This window comes from Sceloporus occidentalis, unplaced genomic scaffold (genome assembly GCF_023333645.1).
Source record: "Sceloporus occidentalis isolate IW3139 unplaced genomic scaffold, rSceOcc1.0.p SCAF_21, whole genome shotgun sequence".
Taxonomy (NCBI): domain Eukaryota; kingdom Metazoa; phylum Chordata; class Lepidosauria; order Squamata; family Phrynosomatidae; genus Sceloporus; species Sceloporus occidentalis.
Window position 1 is genome coordinate 15,711,822 of NW_028317001.1, and position 25,563 is coordinate 15,737,384.

The 25,563-nt window shown below is 45.3% G+C and overlaps 2 protein-coding genes across 2 annotated transcripts in view; one reads left to right on the forward strand and one right to left on the reverse strand.

Annotated features, from left to right (window-relative positions):
• Nucleotides 1-633: 633 nt before the first annotated feature.
• LOC149301677 (uncharacterized) lies at nt 634-8,748 on the reverse strand. The gene is made up of 4 exons (XM_089484217.1): nt 8,687-8,748; nt 6,613-6,781; nt 5,655-5,775; nt 634-1,909 (listed from the first exon to the last, which is right to left on the reverse strand). The coding sequence occupies exons 2-4, from the start codon at nt 6,685-6,687 to the stop codon at nt 855-857; spliced, it is 1,251 nt and encodes a 416-aa protein (XP_089340343.1). The 5' UTR covers nt 6,688-6,781; nt 8,687-8,748; the 3' UTR covers nt 634-854.
• An 8,752-nt stretch (nt 8,749-17,500) lies between these two features.
• The window catches only part of LOC149301678 (uncharacterized), a 58,356-nt gene continuing 50,293 nt past the window's right edge, over nt 17,501-25,563 (forward strand). The window contains exon 1 of the mRNA XM_089484351.1: nt 17,501-17,509. Within this exon, the coding sequence (XP_089340477.1) occupies nt 17,501-17,509 (9 nt within the window). The remainder of the gene's footprint in view (nt 17,510-25,563) is intronic.

Consider the following 25,563-nt stretch of genomic DNA (forward strand, 5'->3'; position numbering starts at 1 on the left):
ACCCTCTTAAAACCTAGCCCCCACCTTCAATTCCCACAGTCTATGCGCCACAGGTAACAAGCCCCCCTTTGCCATTCCCAGAAACTAGCCACCTTTCTGTTAATATCAGCCTCCACTTTCTTCAGGCAACATCCCACAAATTCCAAACGCTATCATTCCCAAAACTATTCTAACCAACTGCAACAAATCCCAGCCCCCCATTTAGCTAACTTATACCACGAACCACAATCCCCAGCCAAAGTTACAACCCGAAACAATTATCTATCCTATTAGCAATTAAAACCTAAATCTAACAAAATACAATTTTAAAACATAAACAGACATATGGACAGAAAAACAAAATCACAAGGGCCTTTTCTTAGCACAGCAGGACTGCAAATATATTTTTTGTATTCCTTATTGACAAAAATAATGTTAGTTCACTGCTGGCATTTTTATGGCTTCTCTCCAGTGTGGACTCCCTGATGTCTCACTAGGTCTGACTTCTGAGAAAGACATTTCCCACAATGCTGGCATTTGTATGGCTTCTCTCCTGCGTGGACTCTTCGATGTGTCTCTAGGCTTGACTTGCGAGAAAAACATTTCCCACAATGCTGGCATTTTTATGGCTTCTCTCCAGTGTGGACTCCCTGATGTCCCACTAGCTCTGACTTCTGAGAAAAACCTTTCCCACAATGCTGGCATTTTTATGGCTTCTCTCCAGTGTGCACTCTCTGATGTGTCACTAGGTTTGACTTTGAAGTAAAACATTTCTCACAATGCTGGCATTTGTATGGCTTCTCTCCTGTGTGGACTCTCTGATGTGTCATAAGGTGTGACTTCTGAGAAAAACATTTCCCACAATGCTGGCATTTTTATGGCTTCTCTCCAGTGTGGATTCTTTGATGTCTCACTTGGTGTGACTTTGAAGTAAAACATTTCTCACAATGCTGGCATTTGTATGGCTTCTCTCCTGTGTGGACTCCCTGATGTCTCACTAGGTCTGACTTCTGAGAAAAACATTTCCCACAATGCTGGCATTTGTATGGCTTCTCTCCAGTGTGGACTCTCTGATGTGTCACTAGGTTTGACTTCGAAGTAAAACATTTCTCACAATGCTGGCATTTGTATGGCTTCTCTCCTGTGTGGACTCTCTGATGTGTCATAAGGTGTGACTTCTGAGAAAAACATTTCCCACAATGCTGGCATTTGTATGGCTTCTCTCCAGTGTGGACTCTCTGATGTGTCACTAGGTCTGACTTCTGAGAAAGACATTTCCTACAATGCTGGCATTTGTATGGCTTCTCTCCAGTGTGGACTCTTTGATGTATCACTAGGTGTGACTTCATAGAAAAACATTTCCCACAATGCTGGCATTTGTATGGCTTCTCTCTTGTGTGGACTCTCTGATGTGTCACTAGGTGTGACTGCCGAGAAAAACATTTCTCACAATGCTGGCATTTGTATGGCTTCTCTCCTGTGTGGACTCTTTGATGTATAACTAGGTGTGACTTCATAGAAAAACATTTCCCACAATGCTGGCATTTGTATGGCTTCTCTCCTGTGTGGACTCTCTGATGTGTCACTAGGACTGACTTCATAGAAAAACATTTCCCACAATGCTGGCATTTGTATGGCTTCTCTCCAGTGTGGACTCTTTGATGTACCACTAGGTGTGACTTCTGAGAAAAACATTTCCCACAATGCTGGCATTTGTATGGCTTCTCTCCTGTGTGGACTCTCTGATGTTTCACTAGGTCTGACGTCTGAGAAAAACATTTCCCACAATGCTGGCATTTGTATGGCTTCTCTCCTGTATGGACCCTTCGATGCATGACAAGGATTGACTTGTAAGCAAAATGTCTCCCACAATGCTGGCATTTATGTGACTTCTTTCCTGTGTGGATTCTCTCATGACTCAAATATTTTTCTGTAAAGAAGCACAGTGACAGATAAGACTGAAAATCAGCGTTAAGGGAGGAGGGTGTTACCCATGATTTAGCCCTCATTAACCCCTCCTTATTAGAGATTAAATTAAGAGAGTTTCTGTTAGTAACCCAAGGATGACCGTACTACTTATGCCCCTAAATCCATGGAACAATTGTATCCTTATTTATAGGAGTTAACAAAGAAGAGATTGGAGGGGGACTTAAGGGAATCACTGGAAGCAGATAGTCAGAAAAAGGAATGTTGCAAAAATATTCTATTAAACATATGGAGAAATAGTTTGATTGGCAAGTGGCATCATATCCTGTGAGACTGCCATAAAGTCCTGAGTCAGAGACCAAGGCATGATGGAAGCTAACTGCAGAGGTCCCTTCATGCTGTGTGGCACCAGGAGATGACTCACAACCAATACAGTATACAGCTCACATGTGGATTGGTGTGGATTAGAGTTGTGTGTACAAGGGATGGTGAAGTTGATGGAAGTCGGAGAGGAGAGCTTGCAAATAATTGTATTATTAGGAGCAGGTAACTGTTAAAGTTGCCAGATATTGTGCATCTGCGATTATTTGTAGCAGATTTTTTTTTTGGAACAGATGTAGAAACACCCATGAAATATCTTGAAATAATTATGACCCAGAGTCAGGCTATTACATTTTTATACAACTTCCATTTTGGAATTAATAGGATTGTATACGGTGTTTTCTGCACTATATCCATTTGACTGTTCTGTTCTATATGAATCATTTTAGAAGTTTGAAGTTAATGAGTGGGTTGCCACTATAAACACTATAAACACGCCATGTGCAGCTTGTATTCTGCTTGAAATGTTATATAACTCAGCTTGGGAGATACTCGATTAGGATACAACTTTCTAAGCAACCGTGCCAAAGCCACTATTTTAAGTCTATATTTCTCAAAGTTATTTGGGACAATTTTTACCTGGCAGGTTTAGGATTTCATTTTATGGATTGATGTTTACCCTTATTGCTACAATACAAATTACTTCTTGTGATGCTTTGTGTGTTTTTCAAGCTAGGCGATCCTGGCTTTGCTCCTGCCTTCCCCTCCTGGATCCCAGAGGCCTGATCCCCTTCCTTTTCTCCTTTCACTCTCCAACCTTCCCTCTTGCCCATCTGCACTGCTTTACCATTTCATCTTCAGCATCTCTTCCCTGCCTTTCTGTTTTTCACATTGCCTCCATCTCTCTATCACAGACACACATCCACAGAGTGTGATGCACAGAAGGGACACTTTGAGGCTCATTTCTTGAGAAAGGCAAGACAATCAATATACAACTAATGCATTAGGAAAGGCAGAACAAGGAGTCTGGGACCTGGTTTCTGATATTAGTGAGGGTCAAGTGTGAGAGATGAGCCTTAAAACAACCTTAAGGCATCTCTAAGACAGGGATGAACTACTGTTGGGAAGTGGGGTGGTCACATTGGACCCCAGGGGATCTCAGGGGAAACCCCAAATTGTGTTGCCTAAAAATATGGTATAATGTTTTGCCCCTCAATATCCCACAGCATCCCTTTGTGGAAATGGAGGCCATTTTGCCACTGTTGGGCCCTCTCTGATCCATTGCAGGGCCAAGGGAGGCCTTTTTCCCATGAAGCCTCTCCAGAGCCTCAAAAGGCTGGAAGAGGGGCCACAAAAGCCAGGAAACTTGCTCAGGAATGGGCTGAGGACCATTTAGGGGCAAAAAGCATTCATCTCCATGGCTCCTTCCCACAAAATTCCAGAATTGGCAGTTTAGGATTGGATACTGAGAATCCTTACAAAGTGGAGAACAATAGCGCCTCACTAAAACTAGAAATTCCAAGATTCCACAGGAAGTTGTTATGACAATTAAATTACATGTGAAAGGGAACTAGGAATGGTAGTAGAGCACAAGTTGAACATGTGTCAACAGTGTGATGCAGCAGCTAAAAAGGCCAATGTGATCCTAGGCTGTATCAATAGGAGTATAGTGTCAAGATCAAGGGAAGTAATAGTTCCACTCTATTCTGCTTTGGTCAGGGCTCACTTGCAATGATTCTGTGTCCAGTTCTGGGCACCACAATTCAAACAGATGTTGAGAAACTGGAGCATGTCCAGAGGAAGGAAACCAAAATGGTGCATGGTCTGGACACCATGCTCTCTGAGGAATGACTTAGGGAGCTGGGTATGTTTAGCTTAGAGAAGAGAAGGTTAAGAGTGGATATGACAGCCCTGTTCAAGTATTTGAAGAGATACTGAGTATGGAGCAAGCTTGCTTTCTGCTGCTCTAGAACAAAGGACACAGAACAATGGACGCAAGTGTTAGGAAGGATCGAATCAGGAGAATTTAATTAGCTCAAATTTACAAGAGGCGTGTCCTAACAATGCACGCAGCAGATTGGATCCCTATGTGTATACCAGAGGTCATATAGTCCAACCCCAAGAAACAGAGACTGCAATGTCAATGAGTTGCAAATAAAATATAAACATTTATTAAAGCCACACAACCAAAAAGGGATCACACACACACACACGCACATTCAATGCTAAAGCAAGGGAGGGGAAGAGTTGGGGGTAAAGGAGAAAGGATAGAGGCACCGTTGAAATATTTACCTTAGGAGTCTTCTCCAAGCGACAGATGTGAGGGATGTTGGTAAGTGAACACGGCAGCGGGGAACAGAAAGCAAGTGGCAACCGCGATGGCTAGGAGCTAAGTTCCAGCGGGCTAAGCTAACAAGAGGCCCGAAAGAGACAGTGGGCTTTGGCTTGCCCAAGTGATTTCAGCAGGGCACAGTGCCCAAGAGAGCTCCGGATCTGTAGCTCACAAAGCCCAAAGGAGGGCTGGAATCTGGATCTTATGTATACTGCGAAACGTATCCTCAGGCTATAACTACCTGCGGAACAAAGGTCTTCATGGCTATCTATTGACTAATACTAAAGTTAAACAATGGATACACAAAAGGGTCTGCCACTTCTTTGGGAGAAGACTACTATGTAGATGGCTGGGTACTTAATACCATCAATAGGTGAGGCAAACTTCCTTTGTCCTCATTCAGGTTGCCTGCGACAATGGCAACTCCCAGAACTGGTTTTAAAGGTTTAAATCTACCTTTCTGCTTTAGCTATGGCCTGCTAGGCTTGTCTGGCTACGTGGTCAGCTCGCTTTTGGGATAATGGCGGCTGTGATGGGGTCAGTCAGGGTCATGATTTTTGATCGCTTGGTACCCAAAATGTATATAAATCCAAACTCGATCACACAAGCCACAGGAAAAAAGGTTCCACCAAAATATTAGGAGGAACTTCCTGACAATAAGAGCTATTCAACAGTGGAATATACTCCATCAGAGCATGGTGGCATCGCATTATGGTTGTTATTATTATTATTATTATTATTAATTTCAAATTAATGGACATGGAACAATGGATGCAAGCCACAGGGACAAGAGATTCCACTTAAACCTTAGGAGGAACTTCCTGATAGTAAGAGCTCTTCAAAAGTGGAATATACTCCCTCAGAGTTTGGTGGAGTCTCTTTCTTTGGAGGTCTTTAAACAGAGGCTGGATAGCCATCTCTTGGGGGTGCTTTGAATGTCTATTCCTGCATGGCAGAAGATTGAACCAGATGGTCCTTGTGGTCTCTTTCATCTCTTTGATTTTATAATTCTAAAGTGGAATCATAGCACTCTGACAGTGAATTATGAAAGGGCCCTCAGTCGTCAAAGGAAGTGAAATGGATTCAGGTTCCTTACCCACAGAGGCTACATTTCCATAATTCTCCATCATCACATAACTGTACATCAGTCTCTGTTTCTTCGTTAACAGTTTCCATTCCTCCTCAGTGAAATATACAGCCACATCCGCAAAGGTCACCTGCAATAGAAAATAGCCTTATCCAGAGAGTAACTAAGCAAAAGGGGAGGAAAGCACATGGTGCATTGCAAATATTATTTCAACACTTCAGAATTCAGTCCAGGAAATAAACTTTAAATTCTGCAAGAAAGCAAAAAGCTACAGCCTTTGAGATCCAGTTTGTCTCCAATCCTTTCAATATAATATACAATATGATAAACAATATAATTTCGGCCATTTCTGGAATATTATTGATTGATTAACATACTGGCTATTCCAACATGTATATTAGTTTTCATATAGCCATATTTCACCTAATTTCAGAGGCAAATTTCATTTTTAATAAACAGTTCTGGGGAGTACTCTGGGCTTGAGGGCCACTGGGCCCACCCTCAATTTAAGTCCAGAGATATTCTTCCATATCATCCAGCATTTCACAGATGGGGAAAGCAACACACATGTGGACAAGCAACACCAGAAGTGGGTCAAGATGGCCAAAGTTGTTAATGATAAAGATCACACAAGTGAGAAAGGGTACAGCATTTTGCTTTTGGCTCAGACTCCTGGCAAGGGCAAGACCCTGCCCCCTTCTCTCCTCCCCTCTCCCCTCTTTTGCATTGATGGGCTGTAGACTCTTTTGAACCTGGAATGCACTTTTCAACAACTGAACTGACCTGAGGAGAAAGGAGGAAATGAGAGGAGGAGAGTGAAATAGGACATTTCCTAAGCCCCTGAAAAAATGAGGAGACAGAGGATTAACCAGGACTCTCTCTGCCAAACTGGGACAGTATCTTCTTCCCTTGCTTTCATGATCCAGCCCAGACACAGATGAAAATAACAGTCAGGATGGCAACTTACCAAAGAGCTGTTAACCCTCGGCAGCCTCTTTCTGTTGGAGCCCAGCTCCGTCTGCTTGGCCTTTGTGTTGGCCATCAGGTGGGCAGGGGGATCCTGGTGGCCCTGCACTTTGGTCACTTCCAGCAAACAATGTCCCAACGCTGTGTACAAGGGAATCGCGATGAAGTTCCTGAGAAAAAAGACCAGGGTAAGGCTTGGTTTAGCAAGAAACCCTGCAGCAGTCAAAGACACAGAGAAGAGCATCCTGCTGATGACATATGCAGGTAACATATGCCTCCTTTGGGCCGATGTAGAGGTGACCATCCCCTTCCTCCCTCTGCACCAAACAAAACCCCCTGGACCTAGCACAGACTCACTGCAGCTCCCCTACACAACAGTTACTCCATGCCTCGTGAGAGTAGCTGGGGATCAGGGGATGGGGAATTGGAAAGGGTCCTGACTATGCCCTCATAGCTGGATGTGAAATGAGTGCATTATCTGCTGAAACCTGCAGAGGTCCACAATGCCCTCAGAGGAAGATTTCTTCATTTTGCTTCTGACTACAGAAACACAGCTGGATGCTTCTCTAATACCTCACACCTAACACTCTCACCAGGCATGGAATGGCTATGCGGGATGGCTTCCACAATTGTATGGTAGTACCTGGGTCACTGAATGGCTAGTTGTAGTCTGATTCCACTCGGAGCAACACTGGAGCATAGAGGGTTTTGCTGGGTCAGGCTGTCTGGCCTGGTGGTTCCTCATTCTCCCAGTGGCCAAACCAGCAGAACTCTCTATGCTCCAGTGTTGCTCTGGTTGGAAAGGGTCTACAACTGGCCATTCACCAGGGAGGCGCCCGGTCAGGTAGGGCAGGAAAGAAGGTCTCTCTTCTCAGGTTTCTCCCCTTCCATGGGATCCAACCCTTCTCCCAGGATCAGGGGGCACCAGAGGATTGAGCTGATGGAAAGGGAGCACCCAATTCCCATGGCAGCCTTCTGCATGCAGAGAAGTCACAATTCTGAGAGTGTCTCTGCCAGTGTGGAGAGTGCCCATTTTCCACACTGTTGCCTGTCCATCTTGTCTTGGGAATATCCTGTTCCAGCCACATGCAGGCCTAAATCCTAGCCTGTATCCTATGCCTAGTCCTGATCAGAGTAGAATCACTGAATCAGTTGGATTTATCTATATATTGACTCACCAGTCACTTATGGATTCAGTGGGTCTACTCTCTAGAGTTAACCAACAGGATTCAGGACTCCTCAGATTTTTAAATGCAGGAATGCAAATTTTTCATGCTGTGTCATCATCACTGATGAGAATTTGACTTCTCTTTCACACAGAGGAGGAGGGGGAGGACCTGCTTTATGTCCCAGGTGAGGAAGCTCTAGCTTTTGGGCTGGATGAGACATGAATTACCTTACAGATCTAATCCATGTCCTCCCATCATGATGGCCCCCTCCCCATTTAAACACTGGTCAAAATAATTACTTTATTTTTGCAGATGAGACTATTTTTCTAAGCTTAACTGCTGTGTTTCCTATGTCAGTCATAGCAAGAGCATGAAGTATGACCCTCCTCCCTCTTCTTGCTAAAGCCACATAGAAATTGAGGCATATACATTTGTGTGCATTGTTTCTGAATGGATCTATTGTTAAAATCACAATTTCTTCATTTTTCCTTGAATATTTTTTTAAAAGATGCAAACTGCTGAATATGTTGCACTTGATATAACAAATATCTATAAATGTATAGGTTTATGACTTGAATATTGCACCCTGGATTATGCTCATTTGGGGTAAGTGAAGACGTATATAAATTCATTTTATAAACCCAGTGAAACTAATATCTCACAAAGTTCTAGTAAACAACACATACACACACAGTTCCCATAAAAAGGACTCACTTGCGCACTGTGTGTCTGAGGTCTGGAAATCTCCCTTCCACCTTCTGGGAAGACAATGCTGTTAGAGAGCGAATTTGGGGCTTTATGCCTGCAAAGCATGGGCTCACTCTCTCAGCTGCAACATTTCCATACAATTCTGGACTGAAACATTTAAACAAAGGTCATCTTTCAGCTCCAGGAATAAAAGCCTACCTTCAGTACAAAGACACTGACTTCTTCAGCCCCAGAAAGGCCTCTTCTGCAGTCCTTTATGGCCGGAGCTTCCCTGGGTCAGAGGCCGTCTCCTCAGCCGTAGAGAAGGGTTGCTCTGAGTGCGAAGGAGGAGGAGGTCCAAGGGCTGAGGGAGGGAAGGCAATGGGGAAAGGTCAGTGCCAATGGCCATGGAGGGCAGAAGGTGACCATGCCTAGGAAACTCCTCTGAGTCCCAGCCATTCTAGGAATGAGTGGCAGGAGTGAGTCCAGGGGGCTGAGGGGGTCTCCTTTCCCAAAGGGGGAGGCAAGGACCGGTGGACCCTCCCCAGCTAGGGCCCAAAGGGAGGGTCTCTTTCCCCACCTCTCTCTCTCTCTCAGCCCCCAAAGCCCAGCCTCTCCACTGGTCCTGCCTCCCTTCCTCAGACCCCCACAGGCCCCTTCCTTCCTTCCTTCCTTCCTTCCTTCCTTCCTTCCTTCCCCCCAAAATGGAGGGTCAGAGGCACAAAGGGACACACAACCCTCTTTTTGGCCCAAGGAACCTGGCCTCCTTCTCGCTCTGGAGCCTCAGAGAGAGAAAGAGGAACCTCTGTTCTGTTGGGGCGTGTGGAAAGACGCACTGTGTCCACCACAACCACCTGCAGAGTTGAACCACATTGACAGGACGCCAGGGAGAAGGAATCTGTGGAGATGTCTGCAAAGGTATTCTGGTCAAGAAGGAAATATTCCTTCACCATTGCAAATGGACATGAGCTCCAGGCTTGAGAAATAACCACAGAACAAGCCTTCACTCTTCATGAGGACTTTAATCTTCGTTTGCAATATTTACAATATATATATATACAGTGTATTGGACAACCGTCTCTAATACACACTATTTACACCAACCTACAATAATAACACAACTTGTGATGCAGCCACAGTAACACCATCCACAGAGAGGCAGTTGCTCTCACACACCAACTGTCTCAGTCTGTCTGTCAGTGACAGTTAGGAAGGAGAGTTGACAGTTGCATCAACATTCCAATGATGCACTGTTCGAATGCTGACACATATAACTGCCACTAGAGCTGTATATAACGTGCACAACAGCTCCACCTAGTGGCCACATCCATTTCATTCCCTGACATGTTCAACTGAGGCTTCAGTGAATGTTCCGGAACATTATTCCCCACATTCACAAGCAGCACAAAATGTCCACCAGAACACAAAATGGCTGACAGAAACGAAAAAGGCCACCGGGACACAAAATGGCTCCCTCTGCCTCAGTGCTTGGCAGTTGGCAGCCTTCAGGGAACCCAAAATGGAGGATGAAAGGGCCCTAAAGTCGGAAGGGACCCCAAACAGGATTTGCAAACTTAACAACACCTAAACATTTTCCTGATGCTATTGAAAGGAGGAATCTGATCCCCTCCTTAATTACAATCAATAGTGAAAGATATTAATATTGATATTAAGAGTGCCCATTGTCCACAACCCAGCTCAGGTCTTGACCGCTCAGGGAGGCCAGTCCAGCTGCAGGTGGCCCTCCATCCGTCCGTCCTCCTTTCCTTCTGCATTCCTCCTCTTTTCCCCAGCATCAGCCCCTTTCCCAAGAAGGCTGCATCCGCACTTAGAAATAAGACACTTTGACACCGCTTTAACTGCTCGGTGCTATGGAATCGTGGGATTTTACCTTTGGGACATTAGCCTTCTCTGCCAGAGAGCTCTCATGCCACAACAAACTACAAATCCCAGGATTCCATAGGATGGAACCAGGAAAGTTAAAGCAGTTTCGAAACAGATTATTTCTGCAGTGCAGATAGAGCCTAAGTTGGTTGTAAAAGAATAGAGGCACCCAAGTCAATTTTTTATCCTGTAAAAAATGGTTTTGCTTTTTTAAAATATAAGCAATTTGTTTTTCTGTCTAATCATTATTTTTGTTGTTCTTGTTTGTTTCTCTTTTTGTTTGTTTCATTCTTGGTAATATGAGTTATTCTGGTCTGTCTCTTTCCTTCTTGCCTCAAAATCTATTAATAAGGAAACTAGGGAGGCTTTTAAAACCTCCCAAAGGAGCCACTTTTGGCCTTGTTTGGGGGACTAGCCTCCTCTTAGAAGCCAAAGCCTAATGTTTGTGAAGCAGAAGAATAAGGCTTGTATTAAAACTATCCTCCCCATTTCTGATCCCTTTTAAAACTCATGTTCCCCAGAAGGATCAGAGCTGTGTATTACGAAAACCCTCTCAGAAAACATACACACAAAAGACACAGAAACAGACACACTTCCTTCCTTTTGGCCCAAGGAGCCTGGTCTCCTTCTGACTCTGGAGCCTCAGGAGAGAAAGAGAAGCCTCTGTTCAACTGAGGCTCAGAGAAGGTTCTGGAACATTATTCCCCACAGTCACAAGCAGCACAAAATGGCTGCTGGAACACAAAATGGCCACCTCTGTCTCAGTGCTTGGCACTTGGCAGTTTGAGACCTTCAGGGAAGCCATAATGGAGGATGAAAGGGCCCCAAAGTCGGAAGCATCTTCAAACAGTATTTCCAAACCTTAACAACACCTAAAATGCCAAACCAAAAGAACATTCCCAGAGTTCCATAGCACTGAGCCATGGCCATTACAGTGGTGCAAAGCAAGAAGGCACAGGAAGGTGACATTAATGATGATTAAGGTCTGGCAGCAGCTCTATCCTCCCCCCTAGGCCTGATAAAATCATCATCATCATCATCATCATCATCATCATCATCATCATCATCATCATCATCATCATCATCTTTGCTACAGCATGAGCGCCACCATTAAAAGCACTGGAATCCCCTTTGGGACTTCAGAGAGAGTGGGCCATGCCTAGAAGGACTGCTGGGCCTCCTTCCTCCCCTCCTTAATGGCAGTGGCCAAAGGAAAGCAGCAGCCGTAGGCCCAAGGCAGGCCCAGACAGATCTCAGGGCAGCAGTGAAGCCTAGTGGTTCCAGGCCGTGTCCCTCTGCTGTCGCTTCACTCCCCTCACTCCTTCCTCCCTTCCTGTCTGTCTCTTTATCTCTCTTACACTCTACTCCTCTCTCCTCCTTCCTTCCTGTCTCTCTATCTGTCTCTTTCTCCCTCTGACACTCTGCTTCTCTCCTCGGTCACTTTTCCGCACGCAGAGCTAAATAGAGAAGCAGAAGCTCCTCTTCTTCTTGAGGCTGGCCAATGGGGGCAGAGCAGCTGGAAGACCCCACCCCCTGCCCCAGACTCACATTTTCTGTTCCGGAGGCCATTTTGTTTTCTGGCAGCCATTTTGTGTCCCTGGCCCTGATTGGCTGGAATCCCAGTCCCTGCCTCCTTGTGTTCTGGCGGCCATTTTGTGCTGCTTGTGACTGTGGTGAATAATGTTCCAGAACCTTCTCTGAGGCCTCAGTTGAACAGAGGCATTTCTTTCTCTCCTGAGGCTCCAGAGTCAGAAGGAGGCCAGGTTCCTTGGGCCAAAAGGAAGGAAATGTGTCTCTTTGTGTGTCTTTTCTTATTACACAGCTCTGCTCCTTCTGGGGAACATGGGTTTTAAAAGGGAACATCCGGCCCTTCTGCGGAGGTGGCAGTGATTGCTGCGGTGGCAGCGAAGAGGAGGCAGAGGATCAGCGCCAGAGGCCTCCTCTCCACCTCGGCCTGCACGCCTCCACTGTCATGACTGCTGAAGGGCCGGGTGGTGACCCAGAAGCCTCTTGGCCTCCAATAGCCCCATATGGCCCTTGCGCCATGGCGGCAGTGGAGAGGGGGCCGAAGAGGCCTCTGGCAGTACTCCTCGGCCTTCGCTCCACTGCCAGCACACTTGGCCTCCAGGAGAAACACCTCGCCTTTCCCCTGGCCTTGGCAACGAGGAGCCCGAGGTGGCGGAGCAGCAACACCAGATGCCTCCTCAGCCTCCTCGCTGCCACCGCAAGCACAAAAGGGCCAGGTTTGGGTGTTGGAGGCCAAGAAGACTCCAGCCCAGCACCTGGCCCTCACGCAAAGGCGGCGGTGGAGAGGACGCCTCTGGCACTCTCCTTGGCCTCCTCTCCGCCGTCACCATCACCACCACAGGAGTTGCCGGCGGCGACGGTGGAGAGGTGTCTGAGGCTTGGCCTCCTCACAGCCGTACAAAGAGAAGCTTTGTTTTTCTCGGAAGTCAAACCTAGAGACACATCAGAGAGTCCACACAGGAGAGAAGCTACACAAATCCCAGTAGTGAACTAATTATTTTTGTCAATAAGAAATACAAAAAATATCTTTTCCATCCAGTGGTGCTAAGAAAAGGCTCTTGTGATTTTGCTTGTAAGGTTTGTCTGTCCATATGTCTGTTTATCTTTTAAAGTAGTATTTTGTTAGATTTAGATTTTAATTGCTGTTAGTATAGATAATTGCTTTAGTTTATAAATTTGGCTGGGGTGTGTGGGTCGTGGTATAGGTTAGGTAGATGGGGGCTGGGATTTGCTACAGCTGGATAGAATACTTAAGGGAATGATAGCTTTTGCAATGTGTAGGACGTTGACTGAAGAAAGTTGGAGGACGGTATTAACAGAAAGGGATAGTTTGTGGGAATGGGAAAGGGGGCCTTGTTACCTGTGGGGCATAAATTGAGGGAACTGGAGGTGGGGCTAGGTTTGGAAAAGGGTGATGCTTTTAGTTTTGGGGTTTTAATGTATTGTTTGCATTGAAGTGGGCATTTCTGATTTAAACACTGAATTTCTATGTGTTCTGAATAAAGTTCTTTGCTGTTTCAACACACTGGACTCTTTGATGCACAGAAGCTTTGAACTTGCCCAAACTCACCCTTTCTTCTCTTCTCAGTCCTGAGCTCCATTCCCAGCCATAAGAGCAGCAGGGGCAAACACCCGCCCACCCACCCACACAAATATACATTATACGCAGAGAGAGCTATATTTCAAAACTAGACCATTCCTTTCTTTCCTTTCCTTCCTGAGTCCAGCTCTGCACCTTGGGCTGCATTGCAGTTTCCTCAAAGGAAGAAAGGAGCGAAGGAAGGGGAGGCTGCTGAACCCCCAGCGCATACCTTCCTTTCTCGCAAAGGCCGCCAGCAGAATAAGAAGCAGCATCTAGGCCCTGGCAATCCCTGCGCATGCTGAGGAAGGGACTGTGAGGCCATATGCGCACGTGTAGTCTCAGCTCCTGAAGCCATTGCTGGCCTCACAGGAGGGAGGGAAGGGGGAGAGCCCTCATTCAGTCACAGGAATGGCTGGAGGGTCTTCTGGGGGGCCCTTTGGGGGTTATAAGAAGGAAGGAAGCCCTTCTTCTTCCCCCAAAGAAAGGCAAGGGACCTGCCAGGCCTCCTCTCCCTCTTTCCTTCCCTGCCCCCTCCTCAGGGGATTCCTTGGGGCCCAGGTACTTGGGGGGTTATTATGAGAAGAGAAGGCAAGGGGGACCCTTGGAGAGAGAAATGGCCATGGAGGGGAAAGGGCTCCAAAGGAAAAAGGGGCTTTGAGGAGCCCCTTCCCTCCTGGAAAGTGGGGCAGAGGAGAGACCATCCCTTCTGATGCCTCATTTGGGGAAGGGTTTTGTGCCAAATAGAAAGCATAACAGAGGATAGGGTTCAGTAGCATTGGAAACAACATTTTCTGGGTGAGGGGAGTTTTCTCTGGAGTCCTGGGGGGAGGGGGCTCTGGGGGGGGGAAGAGAAGAGCCAAACTTTAGGTCAAAGCCAAGAGGAGGGAGACAGGGGAACCTCAAAGCTCTGGCAATCCCCTGGAAACCTGGGAACTAGGTTTAGAGGTCCTCCCTTCATTCCAAATGCCACTGCCCTGGTCTTGAAGGGAGGGAAGAACCAGAAGTACCTGCTTGACTTGATCCTCTTCCCCACTGCCATTCCCTTCTCTTTTGTGTTGTGTCTTTTTAGATAGTTAGATGAGGGGCAGGGAATTGTCTAATTTACTATCTGTAAGCTGCCCTGGGATCCTTTGTGGCTGAAGAGAAAAGAATAAATACTTTAAATAAATAAGTATAGAAGCAACAATTCCCAAATTACTGTGTTATAGCATTAGCAATATAGAATGTACACTTCTGTACCACTTGTCAGTGCACTTAGCACTCCCTAATGGTTTACAACCTGTAAGCCAATTGCCCCCAACAAGCTGGCTACTCCTTTTACTGACCTATGAAAGGATGGAAGGCTGAGTGGACCTTGGAGCCTTGCCTGGGATCGAACTCACAACCCTGGCTGCAGCACTGACATTTAACCACTGCGCCACCAGTGCCCCAGGTTCTCCAACATCTTCTAGTCTAGACAATTCACCATCTCCCTTCCTTTCTTCTCTGCGTGGCTAATGTAGTATTTCATTGTTGTATGACCTTTAAGCAAAATAACCAGAGTGCAATATTGCTGCAAACTTCATTTAATTCCAAAATATAACACATTTGGAATATTCTGAATAAACTGAATAAGGAAATCAGATTATATTGTACTGTTTACAGACTCGAGTCTGTCATTTTCACATCCTATACACGTTGTTAACTGCCCTTGAACTGGTCCCGAGGCCCCCGACTCATGCTGACCCTGTGGATGAGACATCTCCAACACCCCTGTCCTCCATTTCTCTGCTTAGGTCCTGCAGATTCAGGTCCGATTATTGACTCTACCCATTGGGCATGCGGTTTCCTCTACCTTCTATATTTCCTAGCATCATTGTCCTTCCTAATGAGTCATGCCTTCTTGTGATGTGTCCAAATACGACAGGCTCAATTTAGTCATCTTGGCTTCCAGAGAGAGTTCTGTCTTGATCTGCTTTAGAACCCCTTTGTTTGGCTTTTGGGCTGTCCATGGGATCCTTAGCACTTTTCCCCACCATCGCATCTCGAATGAGTTGATTTTCTTCCTGTTGGCTTTCTTAACTGTCCAGTTCTCACATGTGTATAAAGTGATGAGGAATCCCATGACTTGGACGGTTCTAGTTTTAGTGCTCAGTTGTTTATCTTTAGGATCTCGTCTAGTTCTTTCATCGCTGCCCTCCCCATTCCTAGTCTTCCTCTGATTTCTTGACTGCAGTCTCCATTCTGATCAATGCTTGATCCAAGGTACAAGAACTCTTTAACTATTGTGATTTCCTCACAGTCTAAGTTAAATTCATGCAGCTTCTCCATGGTTGTTATTTTTCTTTTCTTTATGTTCAGCATTAATCCTGCCTTTACACTTTCCCATCAGCCCTTTTCACATCATATACAAACAATCACTCGGAAATATAAGGAAAGGCCTGACTTTCAGTGTCACACCACTGATCACAACACACATAGTGGTTTCATGGGCACATCATACATGTCATCACACACCTCATCATTCCTTTGCTGTTTTGCTTCTTTGTGTGTGAGGATCTGTTTCCCTCACAATTTTTCTTCCTCTCTGGTTTTTTTCTTTCTATCCCCACGGCTTTTCTCTCTATTAATCTCCCACTTCTCTTTCTCTCTCTCCTCTTCCTCCCTATTTTCTTTTTGTATGAGAAAAAAGAAACTACGTTCCTGACTCTCTAAGACTTATCTCTCTCACACACACACCCAAGTTATTAAGTGCATGTCTGCATCTATTTGAAAAATGGTCAATATGCCCACTGCTACCCCCCCCCCCCCAAAACGTGGGAGATTTCAGGCATCTGTAATGAGAAGTAACATCCTTGATAACAACATTACACATTATAACTTTTGTAGATCAGAGAGTGACCTGGTTTACACAGAATTCAACCCAGTACATGAATGAGCCACATTTTCTTTCTTTAATATGTTTGTTGCACTTACATTCCTGCTTTTCTCCCAAAATGGGATACAAGGTGGCTTACAGTAATTTTTAAAATATTCAACTAAAACATTAATTTACAAAAGCTATAAAGAAATTAAGCGTCAGCATTGAAAACATGACTAGAACACTAAAAACAAAAACGTATTTAAAACAGTTCTTATATATATAGTCTATATCTACAGAGAGAGAGAGCATACCGTGTCACACACTGCAGCTCCATAGTTAAAACCCCAAAGCTTGCCCAAATAGAAATGCCTCCATCTGCCAGAAGAAAGACAGGAGGGAAGGAGCCAACCGGACTTTCTGTGGAGCCAAGTCCTACCTATTGGGATCAGCCAGGGATAAGGCTCTCTCCCGAATCCTTACTAACCATATCTATGAGGATAGTGGGACTGTGAGAAAGCCCTCCCTTTAGATGTCAATGCACACCTTGGTTTATATCAAGAGATACGACCTTTCCAGTATTAAGAACAAAAGCTTTATGCTCACAGATGCAGTTTCTCATCTCCACTCCTGCTTTTTCATACCTTGGAAGAAGAGATGGGTCATTCCTTCTATGGACTTAAACAGATCTCTGTGACATCCAAACATGAACAATGTGATTTCCCTAAACGCAACTTGACAAAAACCAACCAAATAGGAACTAAGGTATCAGATCTTGGTTTGTTTTAACCAGAGTTTACCCATAAAAAGCAACGCTGTGGCTTCTCCAAAGGATTCTTTAAAATTGAGTAGCTGGAGCTAATTAGTTTGAGTCTTAATACTTTCGTGGGGAGGAGGGCAGCCTCAGATCTGACCTAAATGCATTGCTATCACTTCTATCCTGACGGTCTTCAATAAAGTTCTTTTGTTTTTCCAATAAAAAAAGAATTGGAAGCAAATGCTTTCAAGCCCCTTCTCCAGCGAGCAAAAAGAGGAGGGCAGAGTATGAGAGCTCAAGGCTCATATACTATTCATGCCACAAGAAACCACGGTTTCCCATTACAATAATACCAGGGCAGTATGTACATTAGATAGGGCTTTAAGCACCAACTGCTGAAAAACACACTCAGTAGCACACAGAAGATATAAGGAAAACTGTCGCATGGAGCAGGTCAGTGTCACCAAGTGTGGAAGAAGACAAAATGTTTTCTATACTGCCTCATATGGAGATCTCTGGTCAGCTATATCAGTAACAGACTTCCCTCGGGTGATATTCTCCTGGCATTTTTGGACTACAAATCCCTATCAGTTCCTATAGTGGAATGATAGACACAAGTTACTGTTCAAAATATCTAGAAGATTGGGGAAAGCTCTGACTGACTTTTTCGGGACAGGGATAGATCTTTCTTAGCTTCCTTTCTTCATAAGATCCTACACAAAAACTGAACACAGAACCTCCTACATGCAAAGCATGAACGCTGTCAGTGCATTATAGCACCTTTCTTGCAATAGGTAAAAACACATACCAGGATCTATAACCTGTATAACAGGAGATACATGATTTGGAAGTGAAGAAGGGACACCCCTTTCTCAGCAGGAGATTAGCCCACATGGGCAGTAAGAAAATGCTTAAACAAAGAGGTTACAGGTTTATTTAAATAGGGTACTGAAGATGTCACAAGCTTTAGAGGGAAATCCTTTGTGACCACTGATGACATGGGCAATGTCCAGCAGATGACTGCCACATGAACAGCCACATCCCACCAAATACTTTAAAAGGAAGCACCAGGGGATGGGGGTGGAAAATCACTCTCCGTCTACCATTTATTACTATTCCGAGAATACAGTCATTCATTCGCTGTCACCCACTGACCACAATTCTCTGCATGGAATAGAATTTGCTGGAAATACAAAACACAGTACAACAGTGATTCAACAAAACAGTGGTGAAAAACAGCAAAGAAAAAACCAGCAGCCAGGAATAAACCTATGGCCAACTTCTGACAGAGTTGTGCAAGAGATTCCTAGAGAGAACATGTCAATCGAAACATCAAATAATCAAAGCCGCAAAAGTCAAAGCCACAAACGTAGAAAGCCAACTCTACTCCATAAAGCTAAAAAGCAGCTTCATATTTTTTTGTGCCAGAAAAGGGAAAAGTGTAGGACTATGTATCTTGCAGGTATTAAATTGACATAGAATTTGGAGGAGAAGGCGAATTTCACTGGATTACATCCAAACTGATGTGTCTGTGAGTGTGTGTGTGCACCATCTTCAAGTCGCCTGTCAACTTATGGTGACCCCATGAATTTCATGCGTCTTCATAGGCAAGGAAAGACTCAGCCATGGTTTTGCTAATCCCTTCCTCTGAAATATAGCCTGCAGCACCTGACCTTGGTTGGCAGTCTCCCATCCATTACTACCCAGGGCTGACTCTGCTTAGCTTCTAAGATCAAATGGGCATTGGTGCCTTCAAAGTTTTTAGGCCAAATACACCTACACTACAAGCGAATTCCCACAACTCTTGTGCAGCTGCTGGGTCTTCCCAGATACAGACATATCTTGGAAATCCTTGAGTGAAAGGGCAATGGATGGCATTAAGGAGAGCATCACTTTCATCAGACCCAACATGGACCCCTAAGCCTCTTCCTCATGTACTGAAGACAGACAAAATAGAATGGAAAATGGCCATAGTATAGCCATAGTTCAGCCTGTTTCCATTTCATTCACTTCAAAAGGAATCATTAATGATGCATTTGGGGCCTATAATTCTATGTGTACTAATCTTGGAGAAGGAAAATAAACCATAGGTTTGGACCACAGATGTGTCCCAAAGGAATCAATAGGATCCTTAACTGGATCCTACAAAATAAATCTCTCTTACAATGCAACCATTTTCATTTCCTAGCAGCCACTCAGGCATCTTACAAATTCAGCATGTTTAATTTAAAAACATATATCACCTATAATAGTATTATAATAGCTATTGCCTCCATCTTTTTTTCATTCTGATCTCAATCCACAATCATTTAATTGTGTGTCTGTGTGTGTACACATATGTCTATATGCATATGTGTGTGTGTGTGTGTGTGTGCGCGCGCATATGATCTTACAATACTGTACTCCAAGCATCTGAAAAAGGCTGTATCTGCACTGCAGAAATAATCCAGTTTGGCACCACTTCGACTACCATGGCTCAGTGCTATGGAATCCTGGGAAGTGTAGTTTGTTGTGGCACCAGAGCTCTCTGACAGAGAAGGCTAACAACAAAACTCACAAAACCATAATTCCCAGAATCCCATAGCACTGAGCCAGGGCAGTTAAAGTGGTGTCAGATGAGATGATTTCTGCAGTGCGGATGCAGGCGAAATGAATCACAACCCACAGAAGCTGATCCTGAAATAAAACCCTTAAGTCTTTACTTGCTTTGTTGTTATTAGCTGCCTTCGACTCACAGCAACGCTGTGGATGAGACACCTCCAAATCCCTCTATCCTCCATTGCTCTGCTCAGGTTCCCTTGATTCAGCCCCATAACCTCCCAAATTATGTCTAGCCATTTGGCATGCGGCCTTCCTCTCTTTCTTCTCCCTTCTACCTTTCCTAGCATTACTCTCCTTCTTAATTATTCATGCCTCCTCATGATGTGGCCAAAATACAACAGTTTAGTTGTTTTGGCTTCCGGGGAGATTTCAGGCTTGGTCTGTTCTCAGACCCATTTGTTTGTCTTTTTGACTGTCTGCGGTATCCTCAGCCTCTTCTCCAGCACCACATCTCAAAGGAATTTATGTTCTTCTCATCCACTTCCATTACTGCCCAGCTCTCACAGCCAAACATGGTAACAGGGGACACAATGGACTGGACATTAGTGCTCAGTTGTATATCTTTAGAGTCCCTTCATGGCTACCCTTCCCATTCATAGTCTTGTTTCGATTCCTTGACTGCAGTTTCCCATTCTGATCAATGTTTGCTCCAAGATACAAGAAACCTTTTAATTTCCTCATTATTTAGGTTGGATTTATGTAGATCTTCCCTAGTCATTATTTTTGTTTTCTTTATGTTTAGTAACAAGCCTACCTTTGCCATTTCTTCCTTGACCTTCCTTAGTAATTGTTCCAAGTCCGTGGGGTTTTCCGATAGTAGTATTGTATGGTCCATGTATCTTAAGATTGCTGATGTTCTTCCTTTTATCTTCCCTCCTCTTCAAACCAGCTCTTCATTTATTTTCTGCATGTAAATTGAACAGTTGGGGTGATAAGATGCAGCCTTTTGCCAATTGAGAACTATTCTGTTTCTCCATGTTCTGTTCTGAGAGTAGCCTCTTGTCCTGAGTACAGATTCCTCATCAGGACTATCAGAGGTCTTGGCACTCCCATGGCTTTAAGGGTTTTCCATAGCCTTTCATGATCTATGCAGTCTAAGGCTTTGCTATAGTGACCAGTGTTTCACAAACTCTGGTCTTCCAAGTGGTTTGGACTTTACTGGTCAGTAAACAGGAAAGCTGTAATCCTGGGAACAAGTTTAGGAAACACTGCTATAGTCTATTAAGCACACAGTGATTTCCCCCCTGGAATGCCTCTGTACAGTCACACAACTACAAATCCCAGAATTCCATATCACTGAGAGCCATGGCAGTTAAAGGTGGACTATTTCTGCAGTGTAGATGCAATAAAAATGAATTACAACTCATAGAGTTGGAAGAGACCCCAAGGGCCATCCAGTCCAACCCCATTCTGCCATGCAGGAACTCTCAATCAAGGCACCCCTGACAGATGGCTATCCAACCTCTGCTTAAAGACCTCCATGGAAGGAGACTCCACTAAAATCTCTGAGGGAGTTTGTTCTACTATCAAACAGCCCTTTCTGTCAGGAAGTCCCTCCTAATGTTGAGGTGGAATCTCCTTTCCTGCACTTTGCATCCATTGTTCTGCATCCTAGTCTCTGGAGCAGCAGAAAATAAGCTTGCTCCCTTCTCAATATGACATTCCTTCTAATATTTAAACAGGGCTATCATACCACCTCTTAACCTTCTCTTCTCCACGCTGAACATCCCTAGTTCCCTAAGTCCTTCCTCATAGGGCTTCATGGTTTCCAAATCCTGTATAGAAATTTCTGCTTCAGACTCAAGAATGGCCTTTCCTCCTCTTCTGTGAAGAACACTGCGACATCTCAAAAGGTGATCTGCAATAGAAAATAGCCCTCATCCAGAGAGCGATTCAGGAGGGAAGCACAGGGTGAATCCCAAATATGATTTGATCCCTTCAGGATATCAATAGAGTGGGTAGGGTTGCCATAACCCGGTTGCAACCGGGTTTTTCCCAGTTTTGGCAGCACCTGCCCGGTCACGGCACGGGTGCAGCCAAAAACCGGGAAAAGCCCAGTTGCAGCGGGGTTGCTGGGCAACCCTGGGGCCTCGCTGCCCTCCTCCTCCTCCACCGCGCATGGCCGCGCGGAGGAAAAGGAGGGCAGCGAGGCCTGGTGCGGAGGAGGCTGCAGGGAGGCGGCACCTCTTGGGCGCAGCCGCGCCAACCTCCCCGCCTCCCTGCAGCCTCCTCCCTCCTTCCTGGCCTCCGCGGGGGCCAGGAACGAGGAGAGGCCGTGGCAAGCGCCGCCGGCCTGCTCCCCTCCTTCTTGGTCCCTGCGGGGGCCAGGAACAAGGAGAGGCCGTGGCAATCGCCGCCGGCCTGCTCCCCTCCTTCCTGGCCTCCATGGGGGCCAGGAACGAGGAGAGGCCCCGATCCTGGCCTCCGATCGCGGTGAGGCCCGGGGCCCAGGCGGGGAGGGAAAGCCTCCTTAAGTGGAGGCTTTCCCTCATCGCTTGGCCTCCGCTCCCCACCGCGATCGCCAGGGAAAATGTAGGACATAATTTTCAAATGTATGTGTGTCCTACATTTGAAAATTTTGTCCTACATTTTCCCAGTTTTGAGGTCCGGCGCTATGGCAACCCTAAGAGTGGGACATATTGGAATATCCTCCCTTCTCTTTTCCTTAGCTCCCTGGATCTTCAAGAATGGGGTGAGAGGGGAAAGACAAGGCTGCAATCTGTGTTCCTGGTCATCTAGATTTCTCCTGGGATGGGAGTATTTGTTTAGCAATGAAAGCTCTTCCCTGGAGGCCTTCCCAATCTGCTTTACTAAACTGACAGAAATCTAGGGCAGCATCACCCAATAATCAGATTTATTTATTTGATTTCTAGTCTTTATGGAGGTCCAGTTCTTTTTGGAGGCAGAGAACACTCCAGGGCCCTCTTCCCTTCCCTGGCAATAGAAATAGGAAGACCACATATTCAGCCATTAGGAATGGCTTCCTTTCATGGTGGCTCCAAACCAGCTGCCTTCACCAGGAGCCTCACTGCATCAAGCCCTGTCTCAAAGGCATGCGTTCAATGCTGTTTTAGGAACAGATGATGTCCTCCTGAGGACACTCTGAGGGCTGCCATTGGCTGGAATCCCAGTCCCTCCCACATCCCACAGAGAATGACATCACTGCTACGGAAGGCTCTCTTGACCAATCAGAGAGCAAGATGAAGGTTCTTCTGGAAGCTTCCGTGAGAAGGAGATATAAGGCCTGAGAGACCAAGAGACAGTTGGGGGAATTGTGTCGGTTGGAGATCGAGAGAGAGAGAGTTAAAGAGCGGATCTTGGAAGTTAGTCTCAGAATTGGACGCTTGGGTTTATTTATTTCTTTAATAGCTTGTATGAATTGAATATTATATACTTACAAATATTGTACCTGCAAGACTCTTAATATCTTGCATGACTTATATTTTACTTATATTTTGTTATTTATAATGAATACCTCTTTAGAGTATCTACTACTCGACTCTCCTTTTACACGTGTTTTGGCTCAGTTGATGCTTGGGAAGATCAGTAAAGAAGGAGAAATAAGGTTCCTTAACTGGTCCCAGTGTAGGTTAAGGGAAGACCTTTTATAATTCACTGGGTGGAGGCAGCGAGATTTAAGGAATTTAAGGGTCTGCTGGGCTAAGAGCCATAATGTCTAAATGTCTAATTAACAATTTGTAAGCCACTCTGATAGCTTTTTGGCTGAAGAGAGGGGTATAAATTATTATTATTATTATTATTATTATTATTCCAGGGCCGCAGTTTGGCTGCTTGGACCACCGGAGATCATCACATTGAGTCATTTGGAAAAGCCCATCTCACTCCAGAAAATAAAGGTACTTGAGGAGTTTGCACTCTACGTCTTTCTGTAATAATAGCTACAAAACCCAAAAACATTTGGGACATTTAGTCTTTTAAAAACAAATATGGCAGATTTAAATGCTGCTTTGAAACCTCTTTCCATCTGCCAGCTTTGCTCTGGTTTTAGGGGGAAATGAGAAAGTTTTGGGAGGGAGGGACTGGCAACAGAATTAGGAGATGCATTGCAGGCTATGGACAGTTTGCGGCCAAGAAAGGTCCAAAACACATGGAAGTAATAGTCCAGTTTAAGAGCGCTTTAACTGCCCTGGCCCAGTGCTAGGGAATCCTGGGAAATGGAGTTTATTGTGGCACCAGAGGTCTCTGAAAGAGAAGGTGCAATGTCTCACAAAACTACATCTTCCACAATACCCTAGGACTGAGTCAGGGCAGTTAAATCCGTCTCAGACTGGATTATTGCTGCAGTGTGTTTTGGACTTAGGTGACCCTTGGCAAGTCACACTCTCTCAACCTCAGAGGATGGCAATGGCAACCCCTCTCTGAAGAAACCTGCCAAGGAAACCCCATGATAAATTTGCCTTAGGGTTGCCATAAGTCGGAAACGACTTGAAGACACAGATGAAGAACAGAAAAAAGTCTGCACTTATTTCTCAAGTTGTACATGGGAATGGGAGGCAGTGTGGTGCAGTGGTTTGAATGTTGCTTACAACTCTGGAGGCCACGGTCCACTGCCCCAGTCCACCATGAAACCAGCTGGGTCCCTTGGGCAAGAAGTCACACTCTCTCAGCCTCAGGGAAGGCAATGGGAAACCACCTCTGAACAACTCTTGCCAAGAAAACCCCAGGAGAGGCTCCCCAGAAATCGGCAAAGACTTGGAGCCACTCCACAAAAACAACAAAGCCTCACCAAAAAGACAGTGTGGTTTAGTGGCTGGAGCACTGGACTATGACCCTGGAGACCAGGGTTTGAATGCCCTCTTGGCTATAGAAACCCACTGAGTGACCTTAGGCAAGTCACACTCTCTCAGCCTCAGAGGTAGGCATTTGCAAAACCACTTCTGGACAAATCTTGCCAAGAAAAGCCTGAGAAGAGCTTCCCACAGGGTCTCCATAACTCAAAACAACTTGAAAGCACACAACCACAACAAGAGAAAGAAAGCGAGCTATTGCCAGTGTGTCTGGTCAAGAAGACATGGGAGTTGTAGTCCTAGTTCAGAGGGACTGGAGGGGCCTTACTGCAGGGCAGGACCTCTCCTCTTTCTGGCCATGTGGATGCTGGGAGATTCAGTCCAGGAAATACACTTTAAGTCCCATTGGCAAGAGAAAAGGCTACTACTGCCTTTCAGATCCAGTTTGCCCAAAATCCTTTATGAGGACAGAAACCCCTTTGTTAGGAGGCAAACACCGAATATCTCAGGAAGGCCCTATATCTCCCAAGGCCCCCCTCCCTCCAGGACCTCCTTCCTCTCTTCCCCTCAGTCTCTCTCTCTCCCCTGAAGGCCTCAAATGTCAACAGCCAAGTGCTGAAGAACAGGAGGCCATTTTGTGTTCTGGCAGCCATTTTGTCTTTCCAGCGGCCATTATGTGCTGCTTGTGATTGTGGGGAACAATGTTCTGGAACCTTCTCTGAGCCTCAATTGAACCGAGGCTCCTCTTTCTCTCCTGAGGCTCCAGAGTCAGAAGGAGGCCAGGCTCCTGGGGCCAAAAGGAAGGAAGTGTGTCTCTTTGTGTGTCTTTTGTGTGTCTTTTCTGAGAGGGTTTTCTTATTACACAGCTCTGCTCCTTCTGGGGAACACGGGTTTTAAAAGGGATCAGAAATGGGAGGATAGTTTTAATATAAGCCTTATTCTTATTCTTCACAAACACTGGGCTTTGGCTTCTAAGAGGAGGCTAGTCCCCCAAAAAGGCAAAAAGGAGCTCCTTTGGGAGGTTTAAAAAGTCTCCCCAGTTTCCTTATTAATAGATTTTCAGACAAGAAGGAAGGAGACAGATCAGAATAACTCATTACCAAGAATGAAACAAACAAACATACAAACAAACAAGAAGAATAAGAATAAAGATCAGAC